This window comes from Equus przewalskii, chromosome X (assembly GCF_037783145.1).
Source record: "Equus przewalskii isolate Varuska chromosome X, EquPr2, whole genome shotgun sequence".
Lineage (NCBI taxonomy): Eukaryota > Metazoa > Chordata > Mammalia > Perissodactyla > Equidae > Equus > Equus przewalskii.
In genome coordinates, this window is record NC_091863.1 from 66,013,236 (window position 1) to 66,034,898 (window position 21,663).

General features: G+C 37.6%; 2 protein-coding genes across 2 annotated transcripts in view; both read left to right on the forward strand.

The window, feature by feature from the left end:
- The window catches only part of LOC139081031 (connector enhancer of kinase suppressor of ras 2-like), a 76,851-nt gene that overhangs the window by 39,479 nt on the left and 15,709 nt on the right, over positions 1 to 21,663 (forward strand). Inside the window, exons 3-4 of the mRNA XM_070604723.1 lie at positions 14,062 to 14,126; positions 15,529 to 15,629. Coding sequence (XP_070460824.1) covers positions 14,062 to 14,126; positions 15,529 to 15,629 — 166 coding nt within the window. The remainder of the gene's footprint in view (positions 1 to 14,061; positions 14,127 to 15,528; positions 15,630 to 21,663) is intronic.
- On the forward strand, positions 8,909 to 9,770 carry LOC139080923 (ubiquitin-conjugating enzyme E2 D2-like). Its single transcript, XM_070603665.1, has 2 exons — positions 8,909 to 9,046; positions 9,241 to 9,770. Exon 2 carries the CDS (start codon positions 9,275 to 9,277, stop codon positions 9,716 to 9,718), a length of 444 nt encoding a protein of 147 aa, XP_070459766.1. The 5' UTR covers positions 8,909 to 9,046; positions 9,241 to 9,274; the 3' UTR covers positions 9,719 to 9,770.

Below are 21,663 nucleotides of genomic sequence, written 5' to 3' on the forward strand. Positions count from 1 at the left end.
AACACAATAAGAACTTCAACAAAGAGAGAAAATATAAAAAAGCACAGAAGTTACAACTGAACTGAAAAATACACTGGAGGGGAATGGATAAAGAAGAGCAAAATGGATGAAGTAGAAGAATGAATCAGTAACTGGAAGACAAAATAATGGAAATCACCCACACAGAGCAACAAAATAAAAATATAATTTAAAGAAATAAAGATAACTGAAGGAACTTCTGGTACAACATCAAAAGTATAACATTCACATTATAGGGATCCCGAAAGGAGAAGAGAGAGAGAAATGGCTAGAAAAACTATTTGAAGAAATAATGACTGAAATCTTCCCTAATCTTGGGAAGGAAACAGACTTTCAGCTCCAGGAAGCCTAGAGAGTTCCAAATAAGATGAACCCGAAGAGACCTACACAAAGACACATTATAATTAAAATGATAAAAGTTAAAGATAAAGGGAGAATCCTAAAAGCAACAAGAGAAAAACAACTTATTATGTACAAGGGAAATTCTATAAAGCTATCAGCAGACTTTTCAACAGAAACTTTACAGGCCAGAAAGAAGTGGTATGACATATTCAAAGTAGAGGAAGGAAAAAACTTCCAACCAGGAATTCTCTACCCAGTAAGGTTATCATTCAGAATCAAAGGAGAGATTAAGAGTTTTCCAGATAAGCAAAAGCTAAAGGAGTTCATCACCACTAACCTGGACCTACAAGAAGTGTTAAAGGGACTTCTTGAAGCTGAAATGAAATGGCACTAATTAACAATAAGAAAACATACAAAAGTAAAAATCTCACTGGAAATGGTAAATATATAACAGAAGTAGTGGATCAATCACCCATAAAGCAAATGTGAAGGTTAAAAGACAAAAATAGTAAAAATAACTAAATATGCAATAATTAGTTAAAGGATGCATAAAATAAAAAAATATATACCATGAGAAGGGAGTAAAAAGATAAAGCTCTGGAATGTGTTCATATTTAAGCTGCTATCAACTTAGAAAAGAGTGCTATTTACACAATGCTATATGTGAACCTGGTGGTAACCACAAAAAAACTTATGGTAAATACACAACAGAAAATAAAAAAGGAAAATAAACATAACGCTAAAGAAAGCCATCAAACCACAAGGGAAGAGTGAAAAAGAAAAAGAAAGGAATAGAGAGCCACTACAAAAACAGCCAGAGAATACTCAACAAAATTACAATAAGTATACACTTATTGATAATTAATTTAAATGTAAATGGACTAAGTTTGCCAATCAAAAGACATAGAGTGGCTGAATGGATAAAAAAATAACCTTATCTATATGTTACCTAGAAGAGACTCACTTCAGAAGTAAAGCCACACACAGACTGAAAGTGAAGGGGTGGAAAAAGATATTCCCAATAAGTGGAAACAAAAACAAAGCTGGAGTGGCTGTACTCATATCAGACAAAATAGACTTTAAAACAAAGACTGTAATAAAAGTTAAAGAAGGGCATTACGTAATGATAAAGGAGTCAATCCAACAAGAAGATATGACATTTATAAATATGCATTCAGCATGGGAGCATCAAAATCTGTAAATCAAATATTAACAGACCTAAAAGGAGAAACTGAAAGCAATACAAAAATAGTAGGGGACTTCAACACTCCACTTACATCAGTGCACATGGAACATTCTCCAGGACAGATCAAAATAAAAAGCTTCTGCACAGTGAAGAAAACCATCATCAAAATGAAGAGGCAACCTACTGAATAGGAGAAGATATTTGCAAACCATATATCCAATAAGTTGTTAATATCCAAAATATAAAGAACTCATACAAGTCACCAACAACAACAAAAACCACCCAACTGAAAAATCGGCAGAGGATCTGAATAGACATTTTTCCAAAGAAGACATACAGATGGCCAACAGGCACATGAAAAGATATTCAACACCACTAATTATTATGGAAATGCAAATCAAAACCACCATGAGATATCACCTCACACCAGTTAGAATGGCTATTATAAAAAAGAGAAGAAACAACAAGTGTTGGAGAGGATATATAGAAAAGGGAACCCTCATACACTGTTGATGGGAGTGTAAATTGGTGCAGCCACTATGGGGAACAGTATGGAGATTCCTCAAAAAATTAAGAATAGAACTACCATATGACCCAGTTAGTACACTTCTGGGTATTTATCTGGAGAATATGAAAACACTAATTCCAAAAGATATAGGCACCCTATGTTCATTACAGCATTATTTACGGTAGTCAAGATATGAAAAGAACCTAAGTGTCCATCAATGGATGAATGGATAAACACGACGTGGTATATATATGCAATGAAATACTACTCAACCATAAAAAAAAATGAAATCTTGCCATTTGTGACAACATAGATGGACCTTCAGGGTATTATGGTAAGTGAAATAAGTCAGAAGGAGAAAGACAAATATTGTATAATTTCATTCATATGTGGAATCTCAAAAACAAACAAACAAATAAAACAAAAACAAAGTCATAGATACAGAGAACAGATTAGTGGTTATCAGAGGTATACAGAGTTGGGGAGTGGGTGAAATGGGTGAAGGGGATCAATTGTATGGTGAAGGATGGTAACTAGACTTGCGGTGGTGAGCATTTTGTAGTGTATACGGATGTAGAATACAATGCTGTACACCTCAAACTTATATGATAATAAAAAAAAGAATCAGAATAGCTCCAAATGACATGAAATCAGGGAAAGGAACATAATATCACATGGGCATATGAACAAATTACTGTTTGTCAAAGTGACTACCACAGATGCCATGACTAAAAAAAGTGGTCATTTGAGAAGTTCCATTGATCACTGATCATTTTTCAAATCTACTCATTCATTCCTCATCAATGGGAAAAAAAAGGCTCCGAAATATAGAAGGAGGAGTAGCAGTGTAAACTGTGCCCAAGTGTGGTTGTTGAAATCCTTTCCATTATCTTTTTCATCTGGCTTTACAGATGGGTAAATCAGTGTCCTAAATAAATCCAAGACCATAAATACCTTTATTCGGTCTGAACTTAGGTCAAAGTTCTAAATATGCTCCAAGAGGATAATTCATTTATCATTTAATCGTTAATTCATCCAATAAAAATTTACACAATGACTTACCAAATAGCTAGTATTGGGCTGGGTCATAGAAATGCAATGTTGACCTTAGGAAACCTTTGGTTTAGTGGGGAGTCTGGTAAAAACTAGTCTGGTAAAAACATATGATAGATAACACTATGATTCTGGCCTAATGATAATTATTAAAAGTGATACCATTCTAAACTTTCCACTCTTCGACTATTATTAAACAATTAAACCATTATTTTCCACTCAAAAAAAGAAGAAAAGTCACAGTGGAGAAAATATTTGCATGCCATATATTTAATAGTGGACTTGTATCCAGAATATATAAATAATTTTCAAAACTAAATAATTAGGAAATTACCCCATTAAAAATGAACAAATATTTGGACAAATACTTCATCACAGAAGATATTCAGATGATAAAGAAGCCCCAAAAAATGTTAAACATTATTCTATCATGGCATCATTAGGAAAATGAAAATTTACATAACAATATGATAACACTACACACTTATTAGTATGACTAAAGCAAAAAATACTGATGATACTAAGTGCTGTTCAGAGTACAGAGCAACTGGAACTCTCACACCAATGTATGTGTTGCTGGTTGGAAAGTAAATGGTACGACCACTTTGCAAAGCAGTCAGGCAGTTTTTCTCACAAAGTTAAACATATGCTTGGGTATTTGCCCAAGAGAAATAAAGCATGGCTACAGAAAGACTTGTAGACAAATGTCCAGAGAATCTTTGTTCATAATGGCCGAAAACTAGAAACAATCCAAATACCAATCAACAGGTGAATGGATAATCAAATCATGGTATATACATACAATGAACTACTACTCAGCAATAAGATTTGAACTGTGATGCAGGTGACAACATGGACGAATCTCAAAATAACTATGCTAAGAGAAAGAAGCTAGATACAAATGACCTGGTAACGTATGGTTTTGTTTATATGAAGTTCTAAAAAATTCAAACTGATTTGTTGTGACGGAAAGCAACTTGGTGGTTTTGGGTATGAGGTGGTGGATAGGAGAGATTACAGAGGGGCACAAAAAAACTTTTGGGGGAGATGGATATGGTCGTTATCTTGATTGTGATACTTTCATCACTGTTTACATATGCCAAAATTTATGAAATTGTGCACTTAAAATATGTACAGTTGGGGGTCAGCCCCATGGCCTAGTGGTTGGCTTCAGTGCATTCTGCTTCAGCAGCCTGGAGTCTGTTCTCGGGCGCACACCTACACCACTCATCAGCGGCCATGCTGTGGCAACCACCCACATAGAAAAAAGAGAAATACTGGCACAGATGTTAGCTCAGGGCGAATCTTCCTCAAGCAAAAAGAGGGAGATTGGCAACAGATGTTAGCTCAGGGTGACTTTTCCTTGGCAAAAAAAAAAAAAGTACAGTTGATTGTATGCCAATTATACCTTAATAAATCTGTTTTTCTAAATTGATTGGAAATAACCTCCACAACTGTCCTGGAAAAAAGTATTTTCGGAAAATTTCAAACCACCAATATTTCAAACTTACAAACACTCTGGGTTTTATCTTGCAATTCCTACTACTTGCCTGTCAGATTAACCTCCCTTAAGCAACTTTTCTTTCATGTTACTCCTCTGTAATTTTTATTGGAGCACTTTTCCTCTTGCTGTTGGATCAGCTCAGAATATACTCCTTAAGCAGACCTATCCAAAGTATCCATGTAACCTTTGAGGACTATTTCAAATCTAATTCCTAAACAAGCCATGAAGAACCTAAGCATATCTAATTCCCTCACCCGTCTCTAAACTCTGACAGCAATTATTTTTCTGAATGATAACGTTAGTACCGGACCATATATCTTGCATTGTTGAATGATTGTTTAATTGGCATTATTAGCACTGTCTTTCCAGCAAGAACATAAACTCTTTTTAAAAAGATCAAATTACCTTCTTTTGTATATGCCATGATACCTAGCATGATGCTGAACACATGGTGTTAGCATTGACTAAACACTTCACTGAAAACTACACTGATTGACACATCATTAAAATAAGATCATTAACATACCATGCAGATGAATATTCAAAAATCCTCAATGTTTAGATTCTCTCTTTAAAGGCAAGGATTCTTACCTATGCCACCAATTTCATTCTTTTAGCTTAGACTAGTGATTCACAAAGTGTGGTCCCTGGGCCAGCAGCATCAGCATCACCTGGAACTTGTTAGAAATACAAATTCTGGGACGTCACACTAGGCCTACTGAATCAGAAAGTCTCTAGGAGAGGCCCAGCAAACTGTGTTTTAACAATCCCTCCAGATGATGCTGACTCAAGCTCAAGTTTGAGAACCATTGCTTTACACACAGCAGCCTCATTAAACTGATACGGATTTTTATGACTCATGATAGAAACCAAAGAAAACTCCATAACTGTGTCAACTCCTGACAAGGAGAAAGGGAAATCAACCACAGGAAATTAAATAATACATATCTGAATTGTGGTTTTTCTTAGATAACAGATTTCTCAAAAAATTAAAAGTAGAAATACCATATGACCCAGCTATCCCACTACTGGGTATTTATCCAAAGAGCATGAAATCAACAATTCAAAGAAATTATGCATACCTATGTTCATCTCAGCATTATTCACAATAGCCAAGACATGGAAGCAACCCAAGTTCCCCTCAACAGACAAATGGATAAAGAAGATGTGGTGTATATATATATATATATATATATATATATATATATATACACACACACACACACTGGAATACTACTCAGCCATAAAGAAAGACAAAATAGTGCCATTTGTGACAACATGGATGGACCTTGAGGGTATTATGCTAAGCGAAGTAAGCCAGACAGAGAAAGACAAACACTATGATTTCACTCATATGTGGAAGTTAACCAAACACATGGATAAGGAGAACAGATTATTGGTTACCAAAGGAGGAAAGGGGTGGGGGAAGGTGAAAGGGATAAAGGGGCACATATGTATGGTGACGGATAAAAATTAAACTATTGGTGGGGAACGCAATGCAGTCTACAGAAACTGATATATAATAATATACACCTGAAATTAACACAGTGTTATAAGCCAATATGACCTTGGTAAAATTAATTTAAAAAATGGATAACAAAATGGGATGCTAGACAGAGTGATAGAAGTTGAAGAACTGCTAATAAATATTAATCTATTCTACACATTTTTAAGCAGAATGCTAAAGTTATGAATGACCTTTGATTAGTATTAACTGTGAAGGAGATAGTGTGGAGCCAGCTTTGCTTCCAACAATCAATTAAGAAAGTCTCTTTGCAGAATTAAATATGTTTCAATAGGATATCACATTGAAAGGCGCTTATATAATTTTTAATCCTAAATTTTGACAGTTCATTACCTATAATGAAAGTGTAATAGTGACTGTATCTGAGGAAAGCAATATGCCCTTACAGCTAAACTCTAAGAGACACATTACATTATGTCAGATAAAAGTAAAGTGGCTTTGAACTGTCATTGAGGGCTTGTCAAATGAAGAATAACACAAATGTATTCCCAATATATTCCTTTTTGTTTTTATTGTGGTGCAATATCTTGTATCCTGTAATGTTTTTGACCTAAGTTTAAGGTTAGGTGAAAAATTGAGAATTACAACCCCTTTATATCAATCACTTTGTATAAATTATACTATTCATTCTTTAATGAATGCATGCATTCATCTAGAAAATATTGAGTGCCTAGTATATACTAGGGAGTAAGAGTACAAAATGATCAAGGTCAATCCTCTCACCAAAAAGCTATCTGACTGGTTAGGAGGATGAACATTTAAATAGACAATGACAATGGGGTATAATACATGCTGTATTATAAGCACACAAAAGATTCCATGTAGCAGAAAACACTGAAGTTTAACTCTCCTTGGGGACAACAGAATAGGGCAGCCCTGAAATTTAGAATTCATCCTGCAGGTTATAGAGGGCTATTGAAAATTATGATAGGAATTGATTTATGCTTTAGGGAGATCATTCTACGTGGCAGTATTAAATATGGATGTGAGGGTGGCAGCATTGGCAGCACAGACACTCATTAAATATATTATTGTATTCTGGTGACAAATGATTATATTCTGAATTATAGCAGCCACACTGGGGATGAAGTGCAGATGGACGTGAAAGGTATTTTCCACAGGATTTGGTCACTGAAAGGTTGTGGGGATCATGGCTACCTTTTAATCCTATAGAGAAGTTACACAGAATTTCATTTTTCCTGATACCCAACCCAATTAAAAAGGTTGGTGTTAATGGCATCCGATCTTGCAAAATAATTTTCAAATCTCATCCCCTTGGAAAAAGAGAACTTCAGAAGCTTACCTCAAAATCTTGCAATGTTATATATGCTTCCCTACATAAAGAACTAGCCTTGGTTGCCTTTTGCAATTTTCTTATCAAATGTTCTGTTATTTTAAATGAAGATTTTAAAATTTGATATTTACCACAGTAACAAGAATAGTTCATTTGTTCACAAGCACAAAAACCATGTTCTTTTGGGTACCGTATAACACAAGATATTTGGAAAAGTTCCTTTCAAAGAATTAGACATTTTATCTTACTATTAGAGGAGCCATTCAGCCATCTATGTTCTCCTCCTTTTAAAATACTGTCAAATAATTATCTTGCCTTCCTAAATTGGTTGAATAGGTATATTAGATAACTAGTTTTGCAGCAGGAAATTTTCATACTTGAAGAACATCCGGTATATCATAAATGAAACTGTGTTCTACCATGTCTAATGTGATATCTTACCAAAATTTAAGAACATTTTATTAAATTATTGCTTAATTCGTGGGAAAGAATTGATATGGCTAACAGACCAACCTATTTTTATGGTACTTATTTGGCTTTATATCCCCGTATATACAAGCAAGTGAAGAGAGTTTTGCATGAATCAGCATCTTTACTGGACATCCTCATGAATGAAAGACAGTGTTGCTCTGCAGGTACACTTGTTGGAACCACTACTTCCCCAAAATGATTTTTTTTTTTGTAAAGAACAATAGCCAAACTGCTTGTATATGCTAGGTGGACTACTGGTTTCTTTACCTTCTTTCCTTCCTCCTTCCTTTCCCGTAGTAAGTTCTTCAAAAATTAAAGTGATTTTATCTCTAAATTGAATTTTTGAAGGCTTTAATTCTTCATAAAAAATAAATTTACCAAAAGGCTATGAAAAGTTACTTTGAAAAGTTATAAAAGTATCATAACGGTGTTAAGTTTACTGATGTTGCTTATATAAGAGAATGTCTGTCTTAGGAAATACACAAGGAAGTATCTGGAAGTAGAGGGCCATGTTGTGTGTAGCTTACTCTCAAATGTGGAGACAAATGAGTATAAAGTCATTTGGTTAAAGTGTAATGGCAATATTGGCACAGATGTTAGGTCAGAGACAATCTTCCTCACCACCCCCCCCAAAAAAGTTAACGGATGGTGAATCTGGGTGAGTGAAGAATGGACGGGAATTCATTGAATTGCTCCTATTTATTCCAGTAAATCTCGGCGGCAGATGGCATATGTTGCGTGTGACCCTGCTTGCCAGCCCTAGGCTCAGGAAAGCTCTGAGCGAACCCGGCAGTCCCCGCTCCCTCACTCCCTGCCCCGCCCCCTGCCCCGCCCTCCGGCCCCGCCCTCCCCCCGCCCTCCCCCCCACACAGCCTGCCCCCCTCCAGCCTGCCCCTCCATGACCCCATGCCCCCTGGGCCCTCACTGGACGCGCCCTTGATGACGCTGCGCTGCGTCATGTGGCCCCTGTGACCTCACAGAGAGAAAGCGGGCCTGTCTCCAGGGGACCCCAACGTGAGCAGCAGGGGCAGGCGGCCCGGCGGGAGCAGCAGTGTGTCTGCGCAGTGCGGTCTCCACGACTGAATCTCCGGCTCGGGACAGCGCAGAGGTGGCAGAGGTGGCGGCGGCGGCGGCCACAGCCACAGGTGTCTAGTAGCCCATCAGTTCCTGTCCAGGGCCCAAATCCCTCCCTCAGTCCCCCTCTCCACAACCATCCCCCTCCCCGGACGCTCCCCTCGATCCCCCCCAGCCAGTCCTCAGCCCACTTCTCTGCCTACCCGGTAGGTGGCTGCTCCTTCCACCCCCAAATCACTGACCCCCGCCTTCTACCTGTCTCCAGGTCCCGTGCCAAGGGTTGGCCGCGTGTCGCAGACATGGCCCTACAGCGCATCCACAAGGAACTCCTCAGTTTGACCCACGACCCCCCAGCCCAATGCTCTGCAGGGCCGGTGGGTAATGATTTGTTCCAATGGCAGGCAACTATAATGGGGCCCGAAGACAGCCCCTACCAGGGAGGGGTCTTCTTCCTAAAAATCCAGTTGCCGTTCGATTACCCCTTCAGACCACCCAAGATCTCATTCACCACCCGAATTTACCATCCCAACATTAACCTGAACGGAAGTATCTGTCTAGACATCCTTGGATCCGAGTGGTCACCGGTACTGACCATTTCCAAAGTGTTGTTATCCATCTGTTCCATGTTGTGCGATCCCAACCCACATGATCCACTGGTTCCCGAAATTGCGAAGGTGTACTTAAAGGATCGGCAGAAGTACAACAAAACAGCGCGGGAATGGACTCAAAGATATGCTATGTGATTTTAAAATGCATGGTAATCCCATGGTCTAATAAAGATAGTTCAATAAATTATCTATTGAGTACTTTCTATGAAGCCACGTCTCCCCATCCTTCTGGGCGTCTATTGTACACCTTCCATATCAGAGTGTGTGTGGAGGGGGTGGAGAGAGTGTGGAGGTGGAGGTGGAGGTGGGGGTAAGGCTGGGGGTGGGGGTGGGGTTGGGAGTCAGACCAGTTTTAATCTAGTTTTGACTAAAAGCTTTCTTTATTGGTTTAGGATTGGGAAGCAAGAACAACGGGGTGGTGGCTTTAGGATGAGAAGGAGAGCACTTCCATCAACCAGTGGGATAATTTTTAATGTGGAGTCTTTTAGAACTGACATGGTGAGAAAAAAACTAGATGAAGATTACAAAACTACTTAGGTATCCATTTTATTCTGAAGAACCTGTGTCTTCAGGTGTTTTGTTTTGTTTTTGACCAAGATTAATATAAACCCATATCCTCTATTTTGTGTTGCAGGTTTAACTGGCCAAAAATTAAATGGATTGGGAGTTGTTACAAAATTACGTATTTTGTTCCCAGCCTTCTCCACCTCCTGCCCCTTCAATCCCCACCCTTGTGACCAACCTGCTTCTCTCCCACACTCTGGGTTGTAGGCCGGTTCTCAGAACATACCTACTAGCTCTAATTTGTCTTATGTTTTCTCAAGAACTGTGTAATGTGTGAGATTTTATCCAGCTTGCAAGCCTACAAATTAGCCAGCGCTGTTCGCGGAGGCTGGCAGAATGACATAGACTCCCAGGTTAGAGACAGGACTTTATTAGTCGCAGCCCAGCAGGCAGCATGAGCTTCACTAACATCAGTTCTCCTGGTCCCCCAAGACCCAAGGGGAAGGTATGGAGCAGACCAAGTGGGTGCTGCACACTCAGTGGTTTTGTGTCACAGCTGAGTGACCCCAAGCTTAGGAACCCCCTAGTCTTTGAAAGAAGAATTCTAGCAAACCTGACCAACATTTGTCCCAGAGAAAGATGTTATCTTTATTAACCTGCTCAGAAAACGAATCCAGCCTCTGCCTTGGAGGGACCTTCATCTTCCAAGGCTATTTGCTATACAAACACGCTTGAACCTATAGGCCAGGACAAATGCTGTCACAAGATGTGTAGAAATACCATGGAGAATTGCACCTTGACAGTCTTAAGTTCTTGGATCTATCTGGTTGTAAAGGTAAACTTAATTTTATAAAAATACTTGTGTATTGAAGAAATCTAATTTCTCTTAGAACTTGTACATTCAGGAATGACCAATCAGTGTAACAAATTGATCACTACCATTATTACATTTTAAAACATTTTATAATTTAACCAATTATATTATTTAATGTTAGTAAGGCTAAGGATGGTAATTTTTTAAAAAGTAAGTCCATTCCTTAATATTTCAAGAAGAAGAAAACACTGATAACTGCTCAGCAGCGAAAATGTATCCTTAGTTTCTTAGTGCTTTTATGTACATTTAAAATATTTTTTGGATGCTGACAATGCTGTTGACATTACATTTTCAATAAATGTCAGATTTTCTCATACCTGGAGCACTGAAGAAAAAAACATAGGAAAAGTTATTTCTACTTAAATACGGTAACTTATAAATTGCATTAATTTCTCACTTGAGAAAATTTTTAGTTTCTAAATTAGACGTTTTTTGTTTTTGTAAATTTCTTCTGGAAAAGTAAAAGTTAATTTTACTATATTACTTATAATCTACTTTTTCAAGGGGAGATGGAAGGATTATAATTTTATAAAGATATTAAAATATCAATTGCCTAAGATTTTTAAATCCTTATTAAACTAATCAATAATTTTGTGAAAATCTTTGATTTCTCTGTCAAAGATACCAACCCCAAAAACATAAAATATCCTTTTTCCCGTATATTAAAGTAATGCTGCCTAATAGAACTTTCTGCAATGATGAAAATAATCTATATCTACACTATGCAATACAGCAGTTACTAGCCACGCATGGCTATTGAACATTTGAAATTGAGAGAGGGAGGGAGAATTCTGTTTTTACCTAATTTTGACTAAAAACTTTCTTTATTGTATGGTTTACAAACTGAACACCTTTTAATTATTGTTTTTTAGTTTTCTTATGCAACCAAAGATTTTCACAAAATACTACATTATGATATGTGACTACAAGAAATGAATAGAATTTCTGTCCATATCACTAAAGATCATTGATTTAATAGAGAGCTATGCTAAGAATTTGTTTAATATTTCTAGGGGGTTGAAACATTGCCACTTAATAAATTCTAATGAAGAAATTCAATATTATAGTCTGTTCCCAAGAAGCCAACAGAAATTTTATGGTAAAGATTGCCTTTGTAGGTCATCAGTAATGATAGCCAGAAGATTCAGATTAAAAGGATCTCACACTATGATGATTTTTCCTGTAATAGTCCAATTCATAGTTACTAATTATATTGTCTTTATTATTTTTCTTCAAATATATTTTCAACATTAAAATTAAACCCACATGATAGTAAATACTTGGGGCTAAACAATAAAATCTAAGCAAGACATTTTGAAGCAATCAAAATGGCCATACCAGGATGGCAATACTATTCCTGGTTAGAATATTTAATGATTTTTTAAATTCAAAATGTCCACTTCTATCTTGTTCTGTCAGTCCCCAACCACCATTTCCTAAATTTAAATGAAATTAATTATGAATTTTTAAAATTTTTATTTTGATTACAAGAGGGAGAGATGAATCTTGTTCTGTTGTCAATATTTTCAAAAGCAAAATAACAAAGACGATTTTGGGAAAAGGTTCTATACTAGGCATCAAAAGATATAGATTTTGCCTGGTAAAAATCAATAATAAGTCTTTCTAAATGAAAGCATCCAGTATAAAATTGAGTACTTTCAGCTTGCTAAGTGTTTGGCATGATTTTTAATACCATGAGTTATGTGTATGAGGAGTAAGACATTATGACTGGGACTTGCCTCTGTAGGGGAGGAGGACATTTCCTCTCCCCAAATGGGGGTTCGTCTGGCTGGAGAACGAATTAAATTCACATGAGACAGAATAGCAAGAGAAAATTAAACAAAGCTTTATGAGGAACCATGGCCCGGGGCCTTTCTTCCCGAAGGAAGAAAGGGCACCGAAGAAGTGGGGTGCACATAGTGGTTATATACCCCCAAACGGGGTGTTTCACATATGATTGAAAAGTCCCTTTTACAACAGTCACGAGGCTGCTCTGTCAGCACAGCGCTTGATGGAAACGGCAGATAGGTCTGCTGTCTCAGTGAGCGCCGCAGGGTGGCAGGTGTGTTGCCTCGGGCTGGGGGGTGTCACAGATGAGCGCTGCAATCGGTTCCCAGCCTAAAGAAAGATGCTTAATCTTTAAGGAGATGCCAACGTTGGGAGGGGGAGGGAAGTCAGTTACAGGAGGTTACCAGACTAGCACAATAAAATGCAGATTTTAAGTCCTTGCCTTTGGTATTGATTAAGGGTTTTTAGAGAGAAGGTCATCGCCTTTCTTCTTCCTGGTACAGAGAGGGAGGCAGCTTTTACAGATAGAGATTTACCTTACAAATGTAAATGTGTCCTAAGGAAGGGCAAGTTCCATTCCTCAGAGCCTCCTTCCCTGTCCCAGTTTATCAAAAGCAATCAGCCTCAAATAATCCTGATGCCAAAGAGACATATCTTGGGGTGGCCAATTCCAGGTCCCCACACCTCTATAGATACCATCAGGGCAGCTCTAATTCAGCTTGAAAGTCAGTCCATAAACAAGGATAATTGGCATATATTGATATTTAGCCTTCTAATGTCGGTGATATGGAAAGCTTTGAAAACATTTAAGCTTCAATGATACAGCTTTCTTTGATCTCATGATTAAAGAAGGTTTTCATATAATTTGTATTGGCCTCGAATCATGATCTTCATTTGTTTTAATTCTGGTTTGTACTATTACTCTATTATTGATAAAAATTTCTCACTAAAGAAAATTATTGCGTCTGTGGAACTCTTTGTCATTTGGTGTCAGGCTATAGCCCTTTGGATTTTAAGATATTTCTAATGACAGCTGGAAGTCATACGAGATAGTGCTGAAGATTGTGTGCTCTGGAGCTAGACTGCCTGGATTAAGTGTACCAACATTTACTAGTTGTGTAAACTTGGGCATATTATTTAACCTCTCTAAAACTCACTTTTCTCATCTGTTAAGTGGAAATAATAATAGTTCCTACCTCTTATAGTTGACGTGAATATTAAATGAGAAAGCGCCTTGCATACCATAGTCATTCAATAATTGTTGGCTGTTATTATTAACTATTGCCTTTTTTCTCCTTGGTATTTTTTTCAGTTGGGTTGGACAAATGTTACAGTTAGCATACGGTTCCTCCTTTGGAGATGAAGCTGCTAATGAAGGTAAGAACGTTAAAGTCCCTCTGGTTTAAGAGATTTGTACGGTTTTAAGAATACAGAAACATGATTTAAATATAAGTTCATCATTAACACATCTTTCCATAGACGGCATCATCTAAAGATTATAAGAAATTTTACTATAATGCATTTAGTAAGTGCTAAAGGATTACTTTTTTAATATATATTCAAGAATTACTGAATTGTGCTGAGTTTAATTTCTAAAATTGGGCTGAAACTGAGGTATAGAAATGAACTATATATTTTGTAATCTTTTGAAGAGATCATTGATTTGCTAAATGAGGAAACAAGTATTTTATAGGTACAGCAGCCTTTTATATACTTATCACTTGCTTCTTGACTCTCTCACTTTATAATTCAAAGCACAAACAATTTTTGGGCCTATTCATCAAGACTACACAATCCTAAATATAGTGAATCATATATCTATAGGCCCTTTTGTAATTCTGCATACATTAATTTTTCTTCTGATAACAAATTCCTGAAGGATAAAAAGCAGGATTAGGTTAACCTAATTTATATAATCCCTAGGATTACTCAGTGCTTCCTTAAAAAGAGATAAATCACTCGATCACTTCCATTGATCGAAGAATCATTTACCACGTGATTTTGAAACCAAGGAAACAAAAGTTCTTATTATGTAAAATATTCTTAAGTATTCATTATTATTACCAATAATAAAAAAAGTTTTGCATGTAAGCTGTTCTGGAAAAATAAATGAAAAAGACAATAAAGCAAAAAAAAAAAGGCTTACACATAAATATTACATATAAATCCTAACTTGCATATTTATCAAAAAGCCAAGTATAAATGGGATGCCAAACTCTAATATTTACTGATAAAGAGTTGCACGGTGACTTTATTGCAGAGGTGGAGTATGTTTCCCAGTGTGAATAAATAAAATAACTAACAAAGTGTCTTAAAAGTTGCTATTCCTGATAGCTAATTATTTACTGAAATAGTCCACCAACACACAGCACACACATGCACAATAATGAAGAGTGGTAATGTGCACTCTCTGCATACTACACTAAGCACTATTTCCATTGTCGAGCTCAGTTTCAGTTATCTTAAGATTGGTAGTTGACTGGATGCCTCAGAATGCAGAATATCTATATATGGTTGTTTAGTGAAATCCTGGATGCAGCAGTACCACTAACCACATAACCAGAATTTCCAGACAAGCTGAAAATAGAGACCACTGTCATCACTGGGTAGGTTATTATATGCTAGAAGGGATGGAAGGGCTAAAAGAGTTTCTCTTTTTATTTGTCATCTTCTCTCTGTTCAAACTATAGCATATATTTAAAACTAACACAAAGTTTGCCAACCTACACGTTATGCTCAGATAGACTCTTCAAACCCAGAGCCCTATCTTTTCCTGCAGAATACAGACGTATAGGTGCTATGATTTATGCGAACTGTGTTTTGGCCCTGACGAGAGATTTTCCTGTGATTCGGTGTAACACCTGCCACCATCCAACTACTGTAAGTACTGGCTATCATCATTTCAACATTAGTCAGCCATGGCCAAATGTAGAAAACTCAAATTTTCAGTTGTTTAAAAGTGTATTCATGTTACAATGCAGTTTCTCTCTGAAACTCCTTAGTGTGAAATATGCATATCATTTTCAGAAAATAGAAGAATCCATAGAGAAAAATAACAAAAGAAGGGGGACAATAATTTACCTCCCCCTTCATTTTGCTGCACTAGGTGGCATGATAAAGACTGGTATGTTAGGTGGAGGTTTAACACATGCAGACTTTTCTTTCTTTGAAAATTGGAATGATGGTATCAGCATAAACTGAACTGAATAAATGTAACTACAAGAAATAAAATTCTTATTCAAATTATATGTTAAATTAACTTGTAAAATAATATCAGAATCTTATTTACTGTTTCAGGTAGGTTTTTGTTTATTTCCTTCAGATTTTTAAAGGGCTTAAAATACAAAGTTTAGAAAAAACTGTGGTAAAATTCAAAACATCCACTAAATATGGTCAGCATTTGATTCCACACTCTACTATGTTTCATTTTCTTTCTCTGGCTTTCATGATATAACCCTTATATAAGCAGAACCAAAGAAAGAGCGACTAAAGCAACAGTATCACAATGGAAATGTCCTGCTAATATTTATCCATTTCATGCTGCATTATCAACTGAAAGATGAGATTAGTTCCTCACAAAAACCTTTTCCAAACTTTTCGCCTTTTGCTATTGGACATTTTGAGGAGAAAATAAAGTCTATTCAGTGGCCCTCTATTTTTATTCTATTTGGGGTGACAATAAGAGGTGGTCCTTGCCTATTTGGCTACAACAGACTTTTCCACAGAATATTCCCATCAAATATTAATAAGTAGTCCTAGTAAAAATGTTACATATTAAACTATTTTTAAGAAAAACTAAGCTAAACACCATTTTAAAAGACTTCTCAGGAATGTAAGATGATACAGCCATGTGAGGAAATAGTCTGGCAGTTCCTCAAATGTTTAAACATAGCATTGGAATATGACCCAGTAATTCTGCTCTGAGGCATATACCCAAGAGAAATCAAAACTTATGTCTATACAAGGACTTGTACATGAATGTTCATAGCAACATTATTCCTAAGAGCTGAAGAGTGGAAACAACACAAATGTCCATCAAATTATGAATGGATAAACAAAATATGGCATATCCATTCACTAGGATATTATTTGACTATGAAAAGGAACGAAGCACTGATGCATGCTATAACATGGATGAAACTTGAAAACATTATGCTGAGTAAAGAAACCAGATGCATAAGGCCACATATTATATGATTCTATTTATATGAAATGGACAGAACAGGAAAATACAGACAAAAAGTAGATTAATGGTTGCCAGACATATCAATGACAATTCTCTGAAAACGAGTCTTTAAAGGAGGTTCACCCAGTTCTGCCTCCTCCGTAGCTGTCAGGGCCCTGGTATTCACTGTGACTGTGGGTAGTTTTCAAGGCTACTGTGGATCTGGAGAGGAGGGCAATAGGAATAGGGCAAATTAAATGCAATAAAGCTCACTGTTCTTTCTGAGATTCAACTATTTTTCTTGAATAAATGTTTTCCAAATCGACGCAAACCTTTAGTTAATTTCTAGAGTTCTGAAAAGGTTGATTCTGACATTTTTTACCAGTTTTCTCCCGGCTTTTATGGAGAAAATTTTCATAGTTCCTTGCTCTGACATTTTTGCTGGTGTCCTAAGGATTTTTTGGGGGATGAATTAGATAGTGGTGATGGTTGCACAACTCTGTGAATATACTAAAAACCACCAAATTATACAGTTTAAGGGTGAATATACTATGTGAATGTTTTCATATAGGTTTTATTATTATTTAGCTATGGTAAAGCCAATAGATAATGATGACTGGCCTTAAAAAGATATTTTGTTGTACTCACAGATCCCAAGAGAAGGTAGCACGCCTTGTGATGAGTGGGCCACATGGGGAAGCACAGGATTGGTCAGGAGGCAGAGTGAGGGAGGAGTCTGTGGACAAGAGCGTTTATTGTGGTTTCTGTGGGAAGGAAAAGATAAAGCAGGGTAATGAGGTTTAGGATTAGCTAATTTGGATTTGTTTAGTTTCAGTGGACTCTGGGTCATAGAGGCTGTTCCCAGTTGTCTGGTACCTGGCCCTGGGGTGATTAGAGTAGGCAGATAATGGTCTGGAGTATGAGAGCCCAATAAGGGAGGCTGTGGAGGATCTGGGCTCTAGATTGGTTGGTTTGCACTTGAAAGGTGCAATCACAGGCCAGTTAATTACTAACTCTAGGAATTGGCTAATCCTGGAAGTGGCAGTCCTTCCACGGTCAGCAAGGCCTCAGATTTCAAAGCATTAGAATACAGAAAATAGAAGACATGATTAATACAATTGGCCTTGTGATGCTTTGACATCATATCCTTGGTGGAAAGATGGAGGAAGAGAAGTAGGAGAAAGAACTAGAGAGTGGGTAGTTCACTCTCCAGGGGGTCCAACGGTTGACTAACATGAGGCAATTGCCACCTAGGGAAAGCAATAATCTCCATTAATTTTTAGAATGGCACAAATAGTAGTGACCTCTACCAGATTTCTCTTTGGGTGTGAGAGTCGTAGGGGTGTATGTTTTGAGAGAACAGAGAGTATACCAGGATCATGGATTAAGCAGACAGTAAGCTCAGGAAACATAATAGAATCCCTAATATCACAGGAAGAAAATTAATAAATATCCTGTGTCCAACTTGTCAGCATCTTAGGAGAGGCAGGCCATGGGCATCACTGAGGCAGAGGTTCTGGTATCCCAGGTAAAGTTATATCTGGCGTAGGGGGTGAAGTCATCTCCAACAGCAAGGTCTTGGGCTGTGGCTGTGTCCTTTGAGGTGATGTTATCCCCAGCGGTAAGCTGCTGACCTGGGGTGATGTTGTCTGAGAAATGGGACTGGGGTATCCTTTCCAAGTGGATACCCACTCAGGTTAATGCGGGTCTTGTTTTTGCAGTTTTATGATATTATAACGAGACAACATTGGGCCTGGGAGCTTGACTTGTAAACGTCTTTTAAGTAAAGAAGTTTGGGGGTGGAAAGCTGGTAAAAGTGATGATGGCATCTGTGATACCAGTGTAATAGGGCAAAGTGCCAGAACCCAACTGGCACAGTTACAGCACCAATTAAGGATGGTCAAATCAACAGTTTCCAAAAGTCCAAGGTTTTGCTCAGATGGATAGTGACAAGAGTTCTATAGGTTTTAAATTATATACCATTATTTGGGTGTTTGTTGTTAATAGGGTGTCAGGTGGTTTCCCAATTAAAATATCTGTGGCTAAAGTTGGAGCTCCAGCAGTAGCCTGTAGGCAGGTCCTCTAATTTGACCATTACTATGGGCCCTTTGACGCAATTGTTGGTTTAGTTGGTGATGAGCAAGCCAATGAGGTGTTTGGTTTGTAGAACTTGTATTAGCCAAACACTATGGCATGTGGGCCTCAGCATTTGCCATGTTTGGTTGTAACAGTAGCTTAGTCGGGGGGTTGGGGCCTCCAAGCTGCAAACCAATGAAAGCATCTAAACCAGTAGCAATGAGACCAGTAGTCAACAAAATGGTATATAGATGCATTTGACACATTTTTTGGTTGGAGAGTGGAAGTTAAAGGCTCAAATGGGCCCCATATCAAATGAACAACTGTCTAGTCCAGGGACAATAGACAGTTAATGAGTCCCAGGAGATTATACACCCTCAATTTTGCTCTAGCCCTTATGGAATGGGGACAAAATAAAAAAATTGTAAAGAAGGGGGAGTCCTTATATACCTGGAGACAAGAAATATCCCAATTTATATATAGCAAAAGGCAATGGAAAGTTTTTGTTTGTTGGTATGAGTTGTCAGTCAGTCAAGGGGCCTTGAATTAATAGAGGTTAAGTCCTGGGACATGATAGAGAATTATTTAGAGGTCCACTTGCTGGACTGGCATTTGAAAAGTTGTTTGAGGAGACCATTGTGTCTCTCAATTAAACCTGCTATCTGGGACCTGTCGAGGACATGAACATTCTGTTGAATGCCTTTTACAAGTGTCTAGTGTTGTATAATTTGGGAAGTAAATTTCTGCCTTGGCTACTACTAGTATGTCTGTAACTCCTAAAGGAATGAGTATCCCTGCAAGTCCTCAGTATATGTAGAGATGTGTGATTTTGATTTATATTTTGGGTATCAGTGAGCAAAGAGATTCTCAGAGTTCTTTACCCTGAAGGGGACAACTCTTAGGCATTGGTCCAACTGTTTGTAATAAATGTGAAGAAGGGGATTTTCATTTACCAGAAGATCCAATGCTAAGATGACCACCTGAAGTTTAACCAAATGTGTTGTCCCTTGTATCTCATCCTTTATCAAGGACATCTTGGCTAAGCAATGGAAAGCAGAAACATTCCACTGAGCCTCATAATTTTTATGATGGTGGCAGTGTAATTCACACAGCCTACAATCTCCCATTACTGTTCACTCAGTTAATCCCAACGGACTCCTCAGGTTACCAAGGGCTCTTGGGGGTAGGTTCCCTCCTCTAGTACCATGGCATCTGGCAAGAGAATGAAGATAGGGGAGGCCACCTCCTCCTGTAGGTGGAATATGCCAGAGGGCACAGGTTTGTCTCTATCCATTAAGGCGGACTCAGTGACCATGCCTAGCTTGCTGAGTGCTGTTTTCATGAACCAAAACAGAGATAGCAGCTGGGTATGGAGGATCATAGGCTCAGGGTCTGTAAGAACCTCTATTTCTGGAAGAGTCCAGTATACAGCCAGCAATTTTGTTTTAACAGTGTATAGCACAAGGCCAAGAGGGACAGTTTCTTGCATCTGAAGCCCTTGGGCAACTTATGGCCATTATAGGTGTTCAGAGACTCCAGGAAGCATGAAAGGCATTGTCAAAGCCTCTACAGTGAAGGAATTTCTGAGGGCACTAACAGGAGTGCCTGCTGATTTTAATTTGGACAGATTTTAGAGCCTTTTGTTAGAAATGAGCCTATTTAAGATGGGTTGATTTGTAAGTAGCAGCATCAGTGAGATTAAGGACAATTTGTAAATGAGGAATATGTTGCCACAAGAACTCAAAAAGGAATAAAAGGTGTTAGACTTGTGTACTCATAGTGAGTGTGTCAAGTGAATCTCCTTAGAGGAGGATGCCGTCAATATAATGTCATACCTTCACTCCTGAGGAAAGGTAGATGCAGTTAAGATCTTGTCTGCAAAGATCGTATGCAATGGCAAAGCTGCTGAGGTACCCCAGAGGTAGCCTTGAGAAGGTACGTGTTTCCCTTCAGAGATGAAGGCAAACTGCAACTGAAACTCTGTTGAAATAGACACTGCATAGATCATATTAGCCAAATCTATAATAGCAAAATATTTTCCAGTTGTTGCTTGGGTAGAGTTAGTAATTTTTTAAGACTTTTACTTTTTAGAGCAGTTTTAGGTTCACAGCAAAATTGAAAGGAAAGTACAGAGATTTCCCATATATCCCTGCCCCTACATATGCATAGCCTCCCCCATTTTCAACATCCCCCAACAAAGTGGTACATTTGTTACAATTGATGGACCCATATTAATACATCATTATTATCCAAAGTCCATAGTTTACATTACGGTTCACTCTTAGTGTCGTACATTCTATGGGTTTGAACAAATGTATAATGACATATGTTCATTCTTATATTATCAAACAGAGTATTTTAACTGCCCTAAAAATCCCATGTGCTCTGCCTATTCCTCTGTCCCCTGCCCCCAACCCCTGCATTGATTCTTTTACTGTCTCCATAGTTTTGCATTTTCCCAAATGTCTTTAATTAGAATCATACTAAGTAACTATCATAAGCAGTCTTTTCAGATTGGCTTCTTTCACTTACTAATATGCATTTAAGTTTTCTCCATGTATTTTCATGTCTTGATAGCTCATTTCTTTTTGGTGCTAAATATTCCACTGTCTGGATGTACTACAGTTTATTTATCCATTCACCTACTGAAGGACATCTTAGTTGTTTCCTGGT